Here is a 16,960-nt window from a genome sequence, read left to right on the forward strand (position 1 = left end):
AGGTGATTCTACTTCTCACTCATTCATGAACTGTAACCAATGCGAATCGGGATTGCCTGAAGGATTCTTGAGGTCAGTGCCAACAAGACCTGGAGGGTTACCTTGGTTATCCGGTTCGAAGCATGGAATGGCAGTGAATTCGCCCAATTCCTGCGGGAAGTTGGAAACGAAATGATCGAAGCCAAAGTGAGGCATTTGAGTAAGAGACGGGTGTGAAAGGGAAAAGTTGTCTGACGCAGAGAGGCCACTGCTTGGCATGTCTCCTTCCAGCAAGTCTTGATCCATTCCACCAATTCCATGCTCAGAATTGGCAGTGTTTGGGGGTAGAGGGAGACTGGGGGATGTGATGGAGATGCCTGAACCAACGGCGCCGGCGACAGATGGGCCAGGGGTTGGGTGTGATCCTACGCCTTGTTGGACAGCGGAATCATATGCTTCTTGCTGCTTCCATGCCATGGTGGAAGGTGACACTGGACCGGTCTTCCAAAGCATCTCCCAATTCTTGAACCGATCGTAGGCGGATTCCATGCTGTTTCCGTTGCTCTGAGTCTGTTGAGATTCGCTCCACATCTCAAGACGACGAATAGCGCGTTCGAGAGCTTCGATGACGCTAACAGCTGAGCGTGCAGAGCCAACGCCCATCGACATAATCTTAATCAGAGAGATGCCCTGTTCGAGAGCTGCACCGAGACGTTCGGTCCGTTTTGCTAGGCCTTGGGCCAAAATCACTAGGAGTGCCGCACGACATGAGCTGAACTCAGTGAAGGAGGCACGAGCGAGTCCAGTTTCATCTCGGAGAAGGCGACAGAGGTCGATAATTTCCAGAGCCGCTTCAACACAGTCTGTGACAAGAGTAGCTCGACTCTTGGATATTCCCGATGGGCCCTTAAAAGCAGTAGGCGTTTGAGAAAGAGCCCTTATATTGCTGAAGAGGAACGGCCGGCCTATAAATATCCGAGTGAGACAGTAATCGAGTTTCAGGTGGACGTTGGAGCGGAAGAGGACTCCGCTTGGGTTGAGGTCGCGGCAGCTTGACTCTTCCGGTAGTGTGGACCACCATTCAATCAGATGTTTGCGGATATTCAGAAGCCTTTCAAGACAATCTTGCTGTTGGCCTTTGGGACAAGTCCGGAGCGAGGTACTATGATCCAGTCAGTAGGAATACCTTTGATAGGCACGGAGAAAGATGTCTTACATCTCATTCGATACTTGACCGAGTTTTAATGTCAGTGTAATAAGGGCAATCATGTTCGTATGGTTTGAAGGTTGCGAAGCTGGCATCAAGCTAGGGAAATCAATGGGGAATGGTGCATCGACATCAGCATCGGCTAATGATGCTGGTCTGCCATGTAGAATACTGATCCGCCTATAGTATGATTAGAACCAATGTAAGGACTTGGGACAAGGGGAATTTACTTCTCAATCGTGTATGATGTCCAGAACACGCGATTTCTGGTTTCGATCATGCGTGGCGAAAGGCCTTCTCCATGATATCTTCGGTGCATTCCATTTTGAATAGCAAGCTTGAGTGCCAGGCCAAAGTATGTATAGCACAGTCCTGATGTATCCAGGGGCAGGAGATATGTTCCGATCAGCAGGCAAGCTTGCACACTACGCACAGATGCAGTCGCAATAATATCTGGCAAGAGTTTCGACGCAAACTGATAAAATGTTAAACCGACCTCATCCTCCGAGAAATGGTGATCTTGTGCAGCATCCGAGGGAATACAGTTGACTGGCGTAGACGATTCCATATGCGCAAACTGAGTACCAACTGCCAGTACCATGAGGATAGCACAAACTGCACCGGCGTCATCGGAGGATAGGTCAGATGGGTTGGTATAGCAAATATTTAGCTTTTCACAAAGCCAATCCTCTTCCACATAGAAGTTATTCGTCTGAGCGTACTTGAAGAAGATCTGGACGAGAAAGTCGGCCACATAGCGTGGCGGCAGACAAGTAATCGATGCTGAAACTAGAGGAGATGCGGACTGAAGTTGAGTGGCTCGCCATCGATCCTCAAACGGCTCGACTTCTGTGCTGGCCTGCAAGAGTGGGTTAGGATTGATGGACTGCAAGAGAAACGGGGAGACGTAGCAGTCCTTACATCTGGGGCTGCAGTTTTCATCCAGCCGTCAATTTTCTTTCGGATTTTCTCCGAGAAGTTCAAATATGAGAATTCTCCAGAATATTCTGTTGCCGCAATTTGGTAAGCCATAGGCAGCGATCATCACGCGACGAGTTGCACTCACGAGTTGTATTATCCGGGAGCGCCTTAATTGTAAAGTCCTCTTCATCAATCGCAAGGTCTTCTAGCTCATTGGCATCGACCTTGGTAGAAAGTACATCGGACTCCGAATCACGGCGTTTGGCGTTTAGCTCGTCGGCCGCCTGTCGCAATGACTGGATGTCGAAAGTGATATTGGGAACATAGTGTGAAAGAAGGCGCTCCATACAGCGCACACGCTCTGCCTCTGCGATTTCATGCCGACTCACCGAGGCAGCTCGATCCAATAGTCTATGGCCGGGGATTCGATCCGTCAGTCACGAGGGCATTTATGCAAGGGTCGACACCGCCAGAACTTACGATACAGAGGTGGAACGGGTCTTCTCGGTCGGATCTATATGTGTGAAATTGCATTGTCGACGATAGCGGAGACAGCGGCGACATGGCACACCACCTTCGCACTTCTCCTTCACTCTGCGACAACCATCACATCTGCGAAATGGAACAATTTAGCGGGCCGACTTTCTCTAGAGGGGATCCCTTCACCACAATCCGGGGGATCTGCATACGCTCGGACAGCTCGCTTGCGATTTTCTTCGGCCACGCGAGGGCGTTTCTGTTGGGCGGGAGTCGAGGTCGGGTCGTCCATTACAGGCACAGGCGGTGTCAACGTGGGCGAGGGCCGGGCATCGTCTGCGGAGAAGGCGGCGGGGAAGGGAAACGGCGCCCACGAGTTGAAGAGGGCTTAGAATGGGGGGGAGGGGTTGACGTGATCGTAATGTGCAATGTAAGAAGAGCAAGATTTAGGGAAGTCGGAAGGTCGGGAAGAAGGAGAGAAGCGGACTTATAATTGGAGACGGAGACGGAGAGACGATCAAGCGCGCAGAGGAGAAACCACGGCTCGCCGCCCCGCATCCTGGCAGACTCTTGCAATCCGCCCCGGTCTTGGCCCAAAGGTATAGAAAAATAAAATTGATGAAAAATTACATATGCGGTTCCTATATTTTTATTTCATCTATTCGACGTGATCGAAGATACATTCATTGAAATTTATCTCAAAGCTCCAACCCAAAAATATAGCACGTAGTGTCAGACTAGGGTTCCCATCGGCGCCCAGTCCGATCGCCCGGCATAGACTATCCGGCCAGCACAGACAGTCTGATAAGCCAATTTCCTTAGGATCCCCTTTATTATGTAGACTGGGACGATCACTAGGTATGAGTATGCTAATCTCTCACCGGGGCTAACGAAAATGCTTATCTACATCCACTATATTAGCTACTACATACTAGTAATCCACAAAAATGAATCTACTTCCAAAACCCCACGTGCTGAAAGAATTCAGAGGATACCACTGCTGCACGTAGCATACAAGTCACAGTACTATATTGAAACACGTATGATCTACCCTACCTATCGTAACGTAAAGTTAATATGCGGAGCAACTCTCAAGGTTGCACTCCTAAAATCCATCAACCTGAGTCCCCAGCCCCAGTTCAGCCCCAACATCTAATACCTTCTTTCCAATCACCAGGTCCATCAACCCCATCCCCACACATTTATAAATCACATTAGCACCAGTCGGAATCTCAACCCCCTCGCCAGGCCCAATAGAAGCCAATAAATCGCCCATCTCCGTCAATTGATCCCCCTGAACCCCCGCCGTAATCAACTCCCCCGATTCCTCCAGACAAGCCGACTTAGAATCAACATAGATCCTCCCACCCCCCGAAAGCAGGGTTTCAGTATCAATTTCATGCATGGGAGGCTTATAAGACCCAATGAGAGAAATAAACCGCTGCTTCGGCACAGACCGCAGAGCCGAGAACGAGAAATTCGGCTGCAGAGAAGGCGTGCATGAGAAAATGACATCGGAAAACTGCAATTCTCGCAACAAGGTCTCGTCATAATGCGGCGTGTCCTCCTTTGAAATAGTGGAGATGCTGATGCCTGGATTCCGCACTCGCAGGTCCCCAAAGACATCGCGCTCCATTTCATTTAGTCGGGCCCGGCTCCGATTCACAAAGACTACCCGCCGGATTTGTTCCGGGTACAAGAGTAATGCGAGACGAGCGTGCCATTCTGCCTGTCGACCGGAGCCAAAGACGAGAATGTTTTCCTTTTTAATGTCGTGGCTGCGCACGAAGAGGGTCATTGATGCGAGCGCGGTGCGGAAGGCTGTGATCTCGGCCGCGGCGAGAAGGCCCTGTAAACGGCCGTCTGGGGAGAAAAGGTTAATCACGCCTTGGATGCCGCCGGGTGCGACGGTCACGCATTTGATGCCTGTTGTCTCTGTGTTGGAGACGGGCATGAAGATGCATGTATTGTCGGCTTTTGTGGCGAAGACTGTTCGCAGGGGTTGGTGGATCAATTTGTCTTCGGCTGGAACTGTTGGTTTGGATTCAGCGGAGATGGCTACGAGGGCCTTGCCCAGTTCTGCGATGAACTCGTGGCATTGAGATTGTGTTAGAGTGCGGAACAACTTGGCCACGTCGGGCTCCGAGAGGATGTGCATCTTAGATGATGAGGTAGGCGTCTTTGTTTGAGATGGGGTTTAGTATATGTTCTCCGGGACTCGTCGCTTTTCAATTGATTGCGGAGGGGAAATTGTATTTGAAGTAGGTGTGTATCAGTGCGGAGGAGGGGGATATTGGCAGTGGCAGTCCCAGGCGACGACTGCTACTCCGGAGAGAGGGGCAACCGGCACTGGCAGCGGGGAGATCCACAACTTGTTCAGTAAGTTCGAGCAGGCGGTTCCGGAATGGAGCACGCGGAGGGCAACAAGTTCCGCACACGCGACCATGATTGGCTACATTTAAATCTACTTTGATTTAAGATACTGATAGTTCTATAGTCTTTGGATTTGAACATCGAATTTATTCATTATGAAACAGCAAACGTGACTCGTGAAATGCTAACGCCCTCTATAGATGCGTCCCAGTAGTGGGGGGTATGCGCAATGCAGGAAAAGTTCCCAGAAGTGCCCCAGTCGGGTCACAGAAAATGGGAGAAACAAAAAGCAAGACAGGGATTGCTCCCTTCAGTGAGGTGCAGCTCAGTTGCTACGGGCGAAAACGTTGCGGCAGCGACGCTTCAGCTCGGCGAACATAGCGATCTGGGAATCCTTGGTGCGACCAACAGCCTCAGTGTTCTCAATAGCACGGCGCAGCAGGAAGCCCATGCACTCCTGGACAGAGCCCCAGGTCAAAAGCTTGAAAACGTTGGGGGCAGCGATAGGCGAGGCACCGACACTGCTTTCGGCGTTTTCGAAACCCTCGAGCAGCTCACAGCTGACCTCGTCGGCCATTCCCTGGAGTTGGGCGTAGCTGAGATCAACATCATAGTTCTCACCACGAACAGCCTGCTCCATGCGGATAGCGTGGGCCTTGCGAACAGAGTCACGGTTGTGGGTGGCGATAATGACATCCAGGGAAGGGAGCTCGGTAGGAGTGTCCTTAGTGGGAGCCTGGAGCATGGAGTTATACTTGCGGGTGAGAAGAGCCTCGACAACCTCGTCGTAGCAACGATCAGTGTCCTCCTTTTTAGCCCAGATCAGGTGGCGGGGTTCAGTCTTCATGTAGGCACCGCGGACGAGCTTCACGCCGAGGGTATATCCCTCTTGGCGAGCAGTTTCAAGGTGGCGAGCGAGAGTAGCGGGAGTCGAGCGAAGGTATCCTTGGTAGGTTCCATAGAAGATGGCGCGGCCGGGGGTCTGGGAGTTGCAGTACTTCTGGTACTTCATGATCCAAGCCTCAATGCCGGGTTGCACAGCCTGCTCCTCGGCATCCACAAGAAGGCGCACACCGCGGGAGATAGCCAGGTCGCAGACCTTTTGGATGGAGGCATCCATAAACTCAGTAGGCTCGGCTTCCTTCTGGAGGAGACCCAGAGCATCAGTGCCCATTCCAGTGAACTTGAGGGCAACGAAATCGCCCTGCTGAGCCATATCGACAGTTCGCATAGTACCATCGAACCACATCTGGATCTCAGCCAGAGCGGCCTTCTCATCACGAGTAGCATCCTGGTTTTCTCCGACCAGAACCTCGCGAGCATAGCCGAGCAGGACACCGCGGCATCCCAAATTCTTGATGTTTCGGATAGATTCCTGGACCTCGACCTTGTTCTCACCAGCGTTGAATTGCTTGTAGATGGTGTGCTTGACAAGGAAGTTCAACAGTGGGTTCTTGGACACATCCCAGAAAGCAGAGCGAGGGTGTGCCAGGTGAGAAAGTGTATAGATGCAAGGCTTCAGGAGGATAGGAGAAGAGGAGACGGAAAGGACTAGCAAAGAGCGCAAGACCGAGGAGAAGGGAAGCTTGGCGAGGGGAGCTGCCAGCGACTTGCGTGGTGGGGGCGGGGACTGGGTAAATTGTTGCAGGATGTTGCTAGCAGCGACGGAGGATCTGGTGTTGCTAGTACCACTGACGAAGCGAGCGTTGGCACCAGTGGTGCCAACTCGCACCGCGCGTGCAGTCTTCATTGATGTGTATGTGTGGTGTTTTGAAGATGAGTAGGTTGTAAAGATAAGAATGGGAAGGAGTTATGGGAAGGAAGAAAGGAAGAAAAACCAAAGATTGGTTCCGCTGAAGAAGTATGAAGAGTTCTGGTTGGTAGAAGAGAGTGAAAGAGTCAGGGCCGATACCTTTTTGCCAGGGCCTTAATAGTTTTAGTTGTGACAAGACCCGGTGGCAAGCGTCTGACACCGGTACGGTGAATGGGACTGCCGGTAACCACTACTTACTCTATTGGAGACTACAACCCCAGACATTCTCGGTGAATGTGCTGTTATGGAGCATGGGATTAGGTACGGGAAACCGGGTCGGTCAAGGACTCCGAAATTATTATTCATAGAATTCGTGAATGAATGATGTGCACATATCTTTTCTGGACTGATTTTTACTGTTTATACTAGGATACCCCACAACCCGACCCCCGACCCCGACCTATCGGCACGTCCTGCCTTTAGCATGCATCAAAGCGTTCAAACGGACTCGCCAAGTGGTGGTCGGGGCAGGGATCCGACTCATGATAGCCTTGAATTTCCCCTTTCTGGTCATGTCACGAGGTATCCGGCAAGGGACTCCCCTGGAAAATCCTCGTTCGTGAGCATCTAAAAATGCTGCAGGATGACGAGAGCCGCTTGCCACGGGCCGGTTGGCTACTAGACTAGGCTTAGTGCGATCTCAGTGGGAAGCTGCATGCTCCACTCTTCACTCTTCGCCCACTCTGCTGCCCACTCTGCTGCCCACCGCGTAGCCGCCAACCGGCCCGGTCAAGTCAGGTGATACAGTCAGGCGCTTCATAACCATAGGTTGTGGGTAGATACTGACTAATAGCAGTCTATTGACGATGATTGTTCGGATCCTCCTTCCAACCGGACATATTCTGTAGCAGTACACAGTTCTGCTGTATGGACTACGTCGACGATGTAGATCTTTTGGCTGTTCAAGTCCACGCGAATCCTGGGGAAGGGCTTTCATTAAAGAATGGTCAAAGCGCAGCTCTATGCTTATTGTGGGTTAGTTCGCGGATCTTTGTCATGCAGGCAAATTTTTGAAATATTCACTATGTCCAATACTAGGAATACTGGTTATTTTATTTGTAGATATTGTTATGTTATCTATAAACTGATCTTTAACTTACTGGAGGCATTCATTATGCACCGCACGTACTCATAGCTATTCAATAACGAGTACGAGTATTCAGTATTTCAGTATTGAATACTCGTACTCGTAGGATTGTACAGGTGGGGAAAGACCTCGGCGGGTCTGACCAACCACCGTCGACTCCGGCCCGGTGACCCCACCCGGATTCTTGCCGGCCACTGCTGATTTGCCTTCAAGCTCTTTCACACCGTTCAAGTTGTACGGAGAACGGCGTGCGAGTACGAGTACAGTGACCTGTGGCCGCAATGCGAACACTGCACCGGCGGTAGCCGGTCATTTCATCATTGGTACCCCGCGTTCTACTTTTTTTTTCTCCTCTCGACTTTCTCTTAATCTCCAACTTCTGCTGGAAGCTAGCTTTGACACTCCCATCTCTAGTTTCAATTCTACACAATGCAGTCCATCCTGCGCGCCAGAGTGCCCTTGTCGCGGTGCCAACCGTTTGTCAACCGCATCCAGTCGCGTACCCTTGGTACCTACGCGACTTTCAAGATCCCCCAGATCAACAACGAGCCGAACGTGAGTAGCTTTGCAAGGACGCGATGCATCATCGGCATAGCTAATTGACCCTCTTTAGAAACACTATGTTCCCGGTTCCCCGGATCGCAAGGGTCTGGAGGATGCCCTCGCTTCCTACAATCAGCAATCTCCACTGAACCTGCCTCTCATCGTCGCTGGCAAGGAGATCAAGACCTCCGAGACCTTCACCCAGAGCAACCCGGCCACCCATGCCCCCGTTGCTACTTACTCCAACGCCTCCAAGGCCGATGTTCAAGCTGCCATTGACGCCGCTCTCGCCGCACGCAAGTCGTGGGCTGATACCCCCTTTGCGGAGCGCGCCAGCATCTTCCTGAAGGCTGCCGATCTGATCTCGACCAAGTACCGTTACGATATCATGGCTCTGACCATGCACGGCCAAGGCAAGAACGCCTGGCAGGCGGAGATTGACTCGGCCGCAGAACTCATCGATTTCTTCCGCTTTGGAGTCAAGTACGCCGAGGAGGTCTATGCTCAGCAACCCGTTCACCACGCCCCCGGTGTCTGGAACCGCCTGGAGTACCGCCCTCTCGAGGGTTTCGTCTACGCCATCAGCCCCTTCAACTTCACTGCCATCGGTGGTAACCTGGCTGGTGCTCCCGCTCTGATGGGTAACGTCGTTTTGTGGAAGCCCTCTCCCGCTGCCATGGCCTCCAACTGGCTTGTTCACCAGATCCTCCTTGAGGCCGGTCTGCCCAAGGACGTCATCCAGTTCGTTCCCGGTGATGCCGAGGAGGTCACCAGCACCGTTCTCGAGAACAAGGAATTTGCCGCCCTCCACTTCACTGGCAGCACTGATGTCTTCCGCTCGCTGTATGGCAAAATCTCCCAGGGTGTGGCGGATGGCAAATACCGCAGCTACCCCCGTATCGTGGGCGAGACCGGTGGCAAGAACTTCCACCTGGTCCACAAGTCCGCCGATGTGCGTAACGCCGTGGTCCAGACCGTCCGTGGTGCCTTTGAGTTCCAGGGCCAGAAGTGCAGTGCCACTTCCCGTGCCTACGTCGCTTCTTCCATTGCCGACGAGTTTGTCGAGGGCGTAGCTGCTGAGGTCAACAAGCTGAAGATTGGCGAGCCCACCGAGTTCTCCAACTTTTGTGGCCCCGTTATCCATGAGGGTTCCTTCAACAAGCTCGCCGGTGTTATCGATGAGGCCAAGAGCGACCCCGAGCTTGAGCTCCTGGCTGGTGGTTCTTATGATTCTTCCAAGGGATGGTACATCCAGCCCACTGTCTACCGCACTGCCAACCCCGACCACCCTCTCCTTTCCCGCGAGCTTTTCGGACCCGTCATCGTCATCCACGCCTATAACGATGCTACTGAGGCCGACTTCCTCAAGATCTGCGACAAGATCGACAACACTAGCACCTATGGTCTGACCGGCTCTGTCTTTGCCCAGGACCGTGAGGCCGTTCAGGTTGCCAGCGATGCTCTGCGCAACGCTGCCGGTAACTTCTATATCAACTGCAAGAGCACTGGTGCCGTCGTCGGCCAACAGCCTTTCGGTGGTGCTCGTGCCAGCGGTACCAACGACAAGGCTGGCAGTGCCAACCTGCTCTCCCGCTTCGTCAGCCTGCGCTCCATGAAGGAGGAGTTTGTCCCCACCTACACCGTTGAATATCCCAGCAACGCAAACTAAGGCGGAGAGGCTATGATTCCATATTGCTTTTGTTAATCTTGTATGCCTCATGATATCACGGCGTCGACTTGCATTTTAAAATGGCGTTTCCTTATATTGAAGTCAAAAGTGACTCCTTTGGTTGTTAGTTACTTGTCAAAAGATGTACATCTACAGAATATCCAACTGCGATTTGCAATTTGCAATTTCATATCTACCTTTGTAACTGCAACGATCTTCGTTGAATCAGTAAAAATGCGTCTATTTTTGTCTAATTATCCGTGCAGCTCTTCAGAAGCTTCTGCATATTAACCATCGCCTTCTTCGCAAAGTCATCCAACTCATACTTCTTCCCTTTACCGTCCGGCCCCGCATCAAAAATCTCCATAGAAAACCAACCCCGGAATCCCGTCTTTAGCACTGCTTTTGCCACATCCTCAATGGGCAAGTATCCTCCATCATACGGCATAGGCCGATAATCGTGACTCCACCTTCCCCGCGCTCTTAAGCCGCCAATGACTTTGTCCTCTAGCGGTGGCGAAACCTTATACGCGTCCGAGATCTGAAGCAGATAGATCTTCTCCGGGGGAATAGACGTTGCCAGCTCATCCATACTTGCATCGAACTTTTCGCGCAATTTCTCCTGAGAAACATTCTCAATCAAACCGGATGACGTGGTCGGGTCGCCGTACTCGCTTCCAGCAGTTTGGAAAGTATCGAGGCAAAGGCCGACATTTGGACGATCTACATCGCGCACGATCTCCCACACGCTTTTCCAACTTGGTGCGTGAGTGGCCCAGCACCAATTTTCAAAGGCCAAGCGGAAGTCTTCTTTCTCGAGCATTTGGGCTAGTTCGCGCAGGTCGGTGATGATGTCTGCGCGGTTGGTAGAGATCTTATTGGAAGATGTATCTGTCGCTCCAACCTGGGCGAAAATGTATTCTGGTCAGCTTTGACATAATCCAGCTCCCAGTTACAATGTGATAATTAGCAATTCATACCTGTAGCAAATCTGTTCCCACAGTTCTCATGATCTCAATCCATCCCCTTGCCCTGGAGAATGCATCTTCCCGCTCCGCTGAACCCTTCGGCCAGCCCTCGAAATTAGCAAAGGGCTGCAACATCATGATGCCTAACGAGTTGGCATCGCAGAGTTTGCGGATCTCGGAAGCTATGCAGAGGAGCTTGGTGTAGTCGTTCGGTTGAACTGGTTGGCCTAGTAGATGGGTTCCATGATCGATGATATCAGGGAATGAGAGTTCGATAGAAGTGAAGCCTGCCTTTCTGATTGCTTCAAGTTTACGGGGGAGTGTATCACTTGGCCCGCAGCCAATAGAGCAGGATGCAAAGGCCAAGGGAATCCCTTGTACCGATGAATATGTAACTGGTGCCATCTTTCTCGCACTGTGTTTGCAGAGCCTATGTAGATTATTTTTGGCGACCGTTAAATTGAGAAACTGCATGGAAGACGTTAATATTCAGAGACAAATAGCCTTCGTCGATTTAGAGACTCAATCGAGGTTTCCTTCTGACTGTATTATGATGTAATTTTTGGATTGAGAATTGGCCTGTGTCGTCAGGGAAGCATCATATGGAGTAAATTCTGGGACATATCGCTAATTATAGTAATCAAACAATATCAAAATTTTCATTGCCTCTCATTATTGGGGAGTATGGCACTGGGGCGATAAACAACGTAGAATCGCCCCGTGGCGGTTACTGATTTCATATTGACATGACCCCGGACCTTTCGTCCGGTTGCCACAGTCCCTAGTTCAAGAAGGCAAAATCTGCTGTAGCTATATCTTGGACAATCTATAAGCTACATTTTTTTTCATTCTTTTTATCATTTTTTTAGATTTGAACACAAGTCAGTTTGGACTCACCGCCACTATGCCGTCCAAACCAGTTCAGCAGTTCAAGCATATTGGTGTTGTCGGGGCCGGAAGCATGGGCTCGATGATGACCTTCGCCTTCTGCGACCTTGGTCTTGATGTCTCAACCTGGGACGTGGACAGATCAAATGTCGATAAGGTTACGAACTGGGCAAAAAACTACAAGAACGCCAAAGGAAATATCCACGGATTCTACAGCATTGATGATTTCACCAAGAGCCTCGAGGGCAAGGGTGAAAGAAAGCTATTCATTTTCTCCGTCACTCACGGAGACCCCGCGGATTCAGTCTTGGGCATGATGAAGCATGACCTCAAGAAAGGCGATATCATCCTTGACGGCGGTAATGAGAATTACCGCAAGACAGAACGACGCCAGAAAGAATGCGAGAAAATGGGAGTCAGTTGGATCGGAATGGGTGTTTCTGGCGGTTACCAGTCTGCTCGACGCGGACCTAGTCTCTCGCCTAGTGGAGATCCCGAGGCACTGAAGATTGTCATGCCTTTGCTGGAACAATACGCTGCAAAGGATCCTAAGACCAACACGCCATGTGTGACTCGCATTGGTCCCGGAGGATCGGGTCACTTTGTCAAAATGGTTCACAATGGCATTGAAGGTGGCATGCTGTCTGCTCTTGCGGAAGCCTGGGCCTATATGACGTTTGGACTGGGGATGAAGTACGAGGATATCAGCGACGTCTTTGCTAGTTGGAATGAAACTGGCGAGCTGCGTCAGAATTTCTTGCTAAGGATTGGCGCAGACATCCTCCGGACCAAGAGAACCCCACAAGGCGACCAAAATGGCGAGGGGGCTAGCAACGACGATGGATATGTCCTGGACGATGTTCTTGATAAAGTTGTCCAAGATGACGACAACACGGAAGGAACTCCTCTCTGGTGTGTTATGGAGTCAGCTGCTCGGCATATCTCTTGCCCGACTCTGGGCGCTGCGCATTACATGCGTATCGCGAGTGGAAACCGTGCTGAGCGGGCTCGCGCCTCGAAGAAGCTACATATGCCTTCACCCAGACCAATTGAACACAAGCGTGATCGCAAGACAGTGCTTGAGCAGCTCCGACGCGCTGTATATTGCTCATTCCTGTCATCCTTTGTTCAGGGTCTCGAGTTGATTGCTCGCGCATCCGAGGACGAAGGTTGGAATATCAATATGGGCGACTGTCTCCAGATCTGGCGAGCTGGATGTATCATTCAGTCCGAGTATATTGCAGATCTCTTGCAGCCAGCACTGACCAAGAATCCGATGACAAATATGAAGTTTGTCGATGAGGTGTCGCGTGAGCTGCATCGGAACTTCGACGATCTGAAGAGCATTATCATTGAGGGTACTCAGTCTGATCAGTATATGCCGGCATTGTCAGCAACACTGGAATACCTTAAGTATGAGGGAGGGCTTGAGCTACCTACCAAGTTTATGGAGGCTCAGATGGATTACTTCGGTGCCCACTGTTATAACAAGCCTGGAATTCCAGGAGAAGATCCTGGCCCGGTTATGAAAGGCCCACACCACTACGAGTGGAAGGTTGCTTAGTGTGGAGGTATATCCATGGATACAAGTTAGAATTATGTGTAACTATTTTGAATTTGACAGTTTCCTTAAATTGTGAATTGACATGTTATCATTGAATCAACTTGAATCAGGCAAGCTAATTAAACACATTGCCAGGCATTCTCATCGGTATAGTTCCCAGGACCCTTGTAGACATTGTGACGGGGATATTTGCAGTGCTTGCGGTGATATTCAATCGTCGAGCCAGGGCCATTCGAGAACTTAGCCCCACGAACATAATCAGGAGCAACACCCTCCTCAACCCATTTGACCATAGCCATGAGGACATTGTCCTTGGGATCACTGCCAGCATAGGTACGTGTGCCCTGGCCAATACCATACGCTCCATCTCCGCCGCCACAGTGACCCATACCACTGATTGTGAAGAAACGGTAGAATTCATCTAATTCGGAGGGTGCCATGTCCATTTCCTGCGCAACGCGAGAGTAATACCACTTGGAGTCTTCCGAGCTGATAAGCTGATCTTGCATACCATGATAATGAAGGACCTTGCCCCCAGCCTTCTGGAACGGCGAGATATCAGCGTTCCAAGTCTGGATATCATATGGGTTCTGAGCGAAGGCAGCAGCGGCATCCTTGACGGTCCAATTTGCGCCACTGTACGTAGGGTCGTTGTAGACAACGTATCGCCACCAGTCCTTGCTGTATTCAAAGGGTACACCGTTGTACATGATGGGCTGGGCCAGGATCTCGGAGCCAGGCTGCATACGTGGGTAGATCAAAGTTCCATTAATCCCATAGACAGGCGATAGAATTTGTTGAACGGTGTTGACCTGCTCCGGGGAGAGACAGTTTGCTTTGCTCTTGGCATTGGACTTGCAGATAAGAGTCTCCAAAATAGGGTGGCACATATCCGTGTCTTCGATGATGCCGTCCTTGGCTCCATCAATAGCATCACATTGACGAATGATCTCTTCGTGGGCAATATTCCATTCGGCAGCTGTGAGGTATGTCTTGGAAGAAGGGGGTCCCGTGATAGGATAAAAGTGTGCACTCCATGAAAGCAATCCAATGAAGTTTATGGCAGGAGCGCCTGCGACGACACCATCAAAGTCATTGGGGTACTTCTGTACTGACTTCCACCCCTGCCGACCACCTGTAGAGCATCCGAGGTAATAACTCTTATCGTAGCCATTGTCGTAGAACTTCTTGGTGAGCTCTTTGCCGACCACAACTCCAGTGTGGATAGAGCGATAGGCAAAATCTTCAATGACCTCAGGGTGCTTGTAGAATGGTTCGCCTGATGTTCCATTGTGTCCATTGTTGGCTCCAACTGTAGCAAAGCCTAGTTGGGCAGTATATGCCAGGTCGTAATATTGAATGCCTAAGAAACTGTTAACGCAATTGACAAAAAATAGCTTATGTTGTTGCAGCTGCATCTTTCACTCACATCCAGACAGACCACCATTGCCAGTGCTCAGAAAGCGGCCCTTGTACTCTCGTGGGAACCAAGCTTCCAACGTGATTTCACTACTGTTGGAGGTAGACACGGCCATTGCGACACGGCAAAGATCCACCGAGACAGACTGTGAGGATGCACCGCAGCTGGGTGCATTATCTGGCAGAGACAGGTTGGTACCAGCCTGCACGTATTCGGCAAAATTGACCTTGACATTGGGGAGATCGATCTTCTTCGCGAATTGATTGCATTTGGACTGGAAAGCATCCTGACTGGCAAGAGCCAGCGAGCCCAGAGCGAAGGGGAGAATCGCGCTGAATCGAGTCATGACGAATTACGCCAGAGAGCAATTAAACCGCTCTAGATATTGAAATTGACGTAGATATTAGAAGGCCTCGGAACTTGAATAGGCGGGCAAATTGACGATGGTAAATGCGCTCGCGGGACATATATGTACCTGGCATGTTTCAGACTTTCATCACCCCTTTGACGACATTCGCGGGATCCATCGAAGCCGAGAGTCGGCATTGGCCGAAGGATCATCTCCCGGTCGTCTCAAGCGTCGATCTCAGCCCAAATCAGCAAAACACCGAGGATGAGCCGGCGACGGTGGAGTTGAAACCAGCACAAGACGAATGACAGGAGTCAGAGAGAATGGTGTGGACCGAGATGAGGAAGTGGCTTAATGCTTTTCCCAAGATCATGTGGGACCTCCAGGTCAAGTGGCAGAAGGGGAAATGAGCTAGGCATCCTCCAATTTCCCCGATGGCTGCACTTTGAGGAATCCGGGGACTCCACAAGTGCGGGGGCGATGGTGCCTGGCTACGAAAGTCGGCATTTCGCCATCCGCGGCTCAGGGGAGCCTAGGCAAATCGGAGGATAATCAGAGAGCCAATGCATGAGTATGTATTAATCAGAGATGGAGTGTATCTCTCGTATGTAAACAAAGCCGTGACGCCAAATACATTGAGTTCCGAGGCTTGACGCGCGCCACGCATCAACCTTACAGATAATCTCTCGTGAAAAATTAAACATTGAACATACAATGTAGCAGTCGGAAATAACGGGGTTCAAGAATTCAGCGTATATCTGTCTATTGTTGGCTTGGAGGACTTATACCCTTTTTTCTTGCCAGTGCAATAAATCCTCCGTTTTTGATCCTTCCAGGCGACTTGTATGGTCCGAAACAGAGTACATAATGGTATCGGTAATTTTGATGCTAACTTGAAATATGATTGGCCCAATCATCAATAAAAAAAATGTGTTTTCATTGTAATACCAGTAGTAAGATATATCTCGTTCGATCCTCGAGTTCTCTCCGAGCACGTAAAGTATCTTACTAAACGCGTATTTGCCAAAGCATCCGGAAGCCTCAGATCTGACTAAATATCGATATCTACGTGCAACCATAAATAGTAGCTAGGACGAGGAAAATGTTAGATTTAATGTTGGAAGATAAGAACGGGCAGGTTTCGGTATGCGAGACTTACAAGACCAAGTGATGTACTTTCCATAGCCCATAGCAACCCAGTTACCATTGGTGAGCTTGGCCCAACCACTAAGTATATTCACCGTCAGTTTATCCTGGTATTAATAAGACGAGGCGATACATACGGGTCACCATTCTCAACGGTAGTGCCAATTCGGGTCAAGCATTTGATCGAGATCTTTGTTCCCTTGGCGTACTGGCCAACGGCAGTACAAGTCCTCTTTGGGCAAGTCCGGTAGCGAAGCCCATCTACCAGAACCTTGCCGGATACAGCACGCTTCTCTAGATTGCGGCTCTCCACAACAGGAGCATCGGGAAGGTTGGTCGGGGCCTCTTGAGTCAAAGCGAGGGCGGGAAGCAAAGCAGCAATGGCGAGGGCAGAAAACTTCATTTTGAATGATTCTTGAATTATCCTGATATCTGGATTGAGTACTCGAAGATGATATAGATCAAACTGAGGGTGGATGGAGGCTTTTATAGTGTGACTTTCTAATATTTCCAATGTTTTTCTTTACATCTCGCCTTGGCTCTTCGTGTTTATACG

General features: G+C 50.5%; 8 protein-coding genes across 8 annotated transcripts; 2 read left to right on the forward strand and 6 right to left on the reverse strand.

The window, feature by feature from the left end:
* Nucleotides 1-15: 15 nt before the first annotated feature.
* On the reverse strand, nucleotides 16-2,876 carry N7509_010472 (Zn(II)2Cys6 transcription factor; the record flags this gene model as incomplete). Its single annotated transcript, XM_056635109.1, has 7 exons — nucleotides 16-1,141; nucleotides 1,196-1,366; nucleotides 1,417-2,045; nucleotides 2,108-2,193; nucleotides 2,253-2,518; nucleotides 2,588-2,719; nucleotides 2,797-2,876. The coding sequence occupies 7 exons, from the start codon at nucleotides 2,874-2,876 to the stop codon at nucleotides 16-18; spliced, it is 2,490 nt and encodes an 829-aa protein (XP_056485729.1).
* An 813-nt stretch (nucleotides 2,877-3,689) lies between these two features.
* On the reverse strand, nucleotides 3,690-4,742 carry N7509_010473 (putative proline utilization protein PrnX; the record flags this gene model as incomplete). Its single annotated transcript, XM_056635110.1, has 1 exon — nucleotides 3,690-4,742. The coding sequence occupies one exon, from the start codon at nucleotides 4,740-4,742 to the stop codon at nucleotides 3,690-3,692; it is 1,053 nt and encodes a 350-aa protein (XP_056485730.1).
* A 540-nt stretch (nucleotides 4,743-5,282) lies between these two features.
* Nucleotides 5,283-6,707, reverse strand: N7509_010474 (proline dehydrogenase family protein; the record flags this gene model as incomplete). Its single annotated transcript, XM_056635111.1, has 1 exon — nucleotides 5,283-6,707. The coding sequence occupies one exon, from the start codon at nucleotides 6,705-6,707 to the stop codon at nucleotides 5,283-5,285; it is 1,425 nt and encodes a 474-aa protein (XP_056485731.1).
* Nucleotides 6,708-8,286: 1,579 nt separating this feature from the next.
* Nucleotides 8,287-10,069, forward strand: prnC (delta-1-pyrroline-5-carboxylate dehydrogenase prnC; the record flags this gene model as incomplete). Its single annotated transcript, XM_056635112.1, has 2 exons — nucleotides 8,287-8,412; nucleotides 8,471-10,069. The coding sequence occupies 2 exons, from the start codon at nucleotides 8,287-8,289 to the stop codon at nucleotides 10,067-10,069; spliced, it is 1,725 nt and encodes a 574-aa protein (XP_056485732.1).
* Nucleotides 10,070-10,319: 250 nt separating this feature from the next.
* Nucleotides 10,320-11,442, reverse strand: N7509_010476 (sugar phosphate isomerase/epimerase family protein; the record flags this gene model as incomplete). Its single annotated transcript, XM_056635113.1, has 2 exons — nucleotides 10,320-10,973; nucleotides 11,050-11,442. The coding sequence occupies 2 exons, from the start codon at nucleotides 11,440-11,442 to the stop codon at nucleotides 10,320-10,322; spliced, it is 1,047 nt and encodes a 348-aa protein (XP_056485733.1).
* A 499-nt stretch (nucleotides 11,443-11,941) lies between these two features.
* On the forward strand, nucleotides 11,942-13,489 carry N7509_010477 (6-phosphogluconate dehydrogenase, decarboxylating; the record flags this gene model as incomplete). Its single annotated transcript, XM_056635114.1, has 1 exon — nucleotides 11,942-13,489. The coding sequence occupies one exon, from the start codon at nucleotides 11,942-11,944 to the stop codon at nucleotides 13,487-13,489; it is 1,548 nt and encodes a 515-aa protein (XP_056485734.1).
* A 119-nt stretch (nucleotides 13,490-13,608) lies between these two features.
* Nucleotides 13,609-15,255, reverse strand: faeB-2 (putative feruloyl esterase; the record flags this gene model as incomplete). The annotated part of the gene is made up of 2 exons (XM_056635115.1): nucleotides 13,609-14,852; nucleotides 14,919-15,255. The coding sequence occupies 2 exons, from the start codon at nucleotides 15,253-15,255 to the stop codon at nucleotides 13,609-13,611; spliced, it is 1,581 nt and encodes a 526-aa protein (XP_056485735.1).
* Nucleotides 15,256-16,323: 1,068 nt separating this feature from the next.
* N7509_010479 (uncharacterized protein) lies at nucleotides 16,324-16,807 on the reverse strand (the record flags this gene model as incomplete). The annotated part of the gene is made up of 3 exons (XM_056635116.1): nucleotides 16,324-16,346; nucleotides 16,418-16,485; nucleotides 16,542-16,807. 3 exons carry the CDS (start codon nucleotides 16,805-16,807, stop codon nucleotides 16,324-16,326), a joined length of 357 nt encoding a protein of 118 aa, XP_056485736.1.
* Nucleotides 16,808-16,960: the final 153 nt, after the last annotated feature.

Source organism: Penicillium cosmopolitanum (assembly GCF_028827165.1).
Source record: "Penicillium cosmopolitanum strain IBT 29677 chromosome Unknown utg000009l:1.0-9042332.0:1.0-9050551.0, whole genome shotgun sequence".
NCBI lineage: Eukaryota > Fungi > Ascomycota > Eurotiomycetes > Eurotiales > Aspergillaceae > Penicillium > Penicillium cosmopolitanum.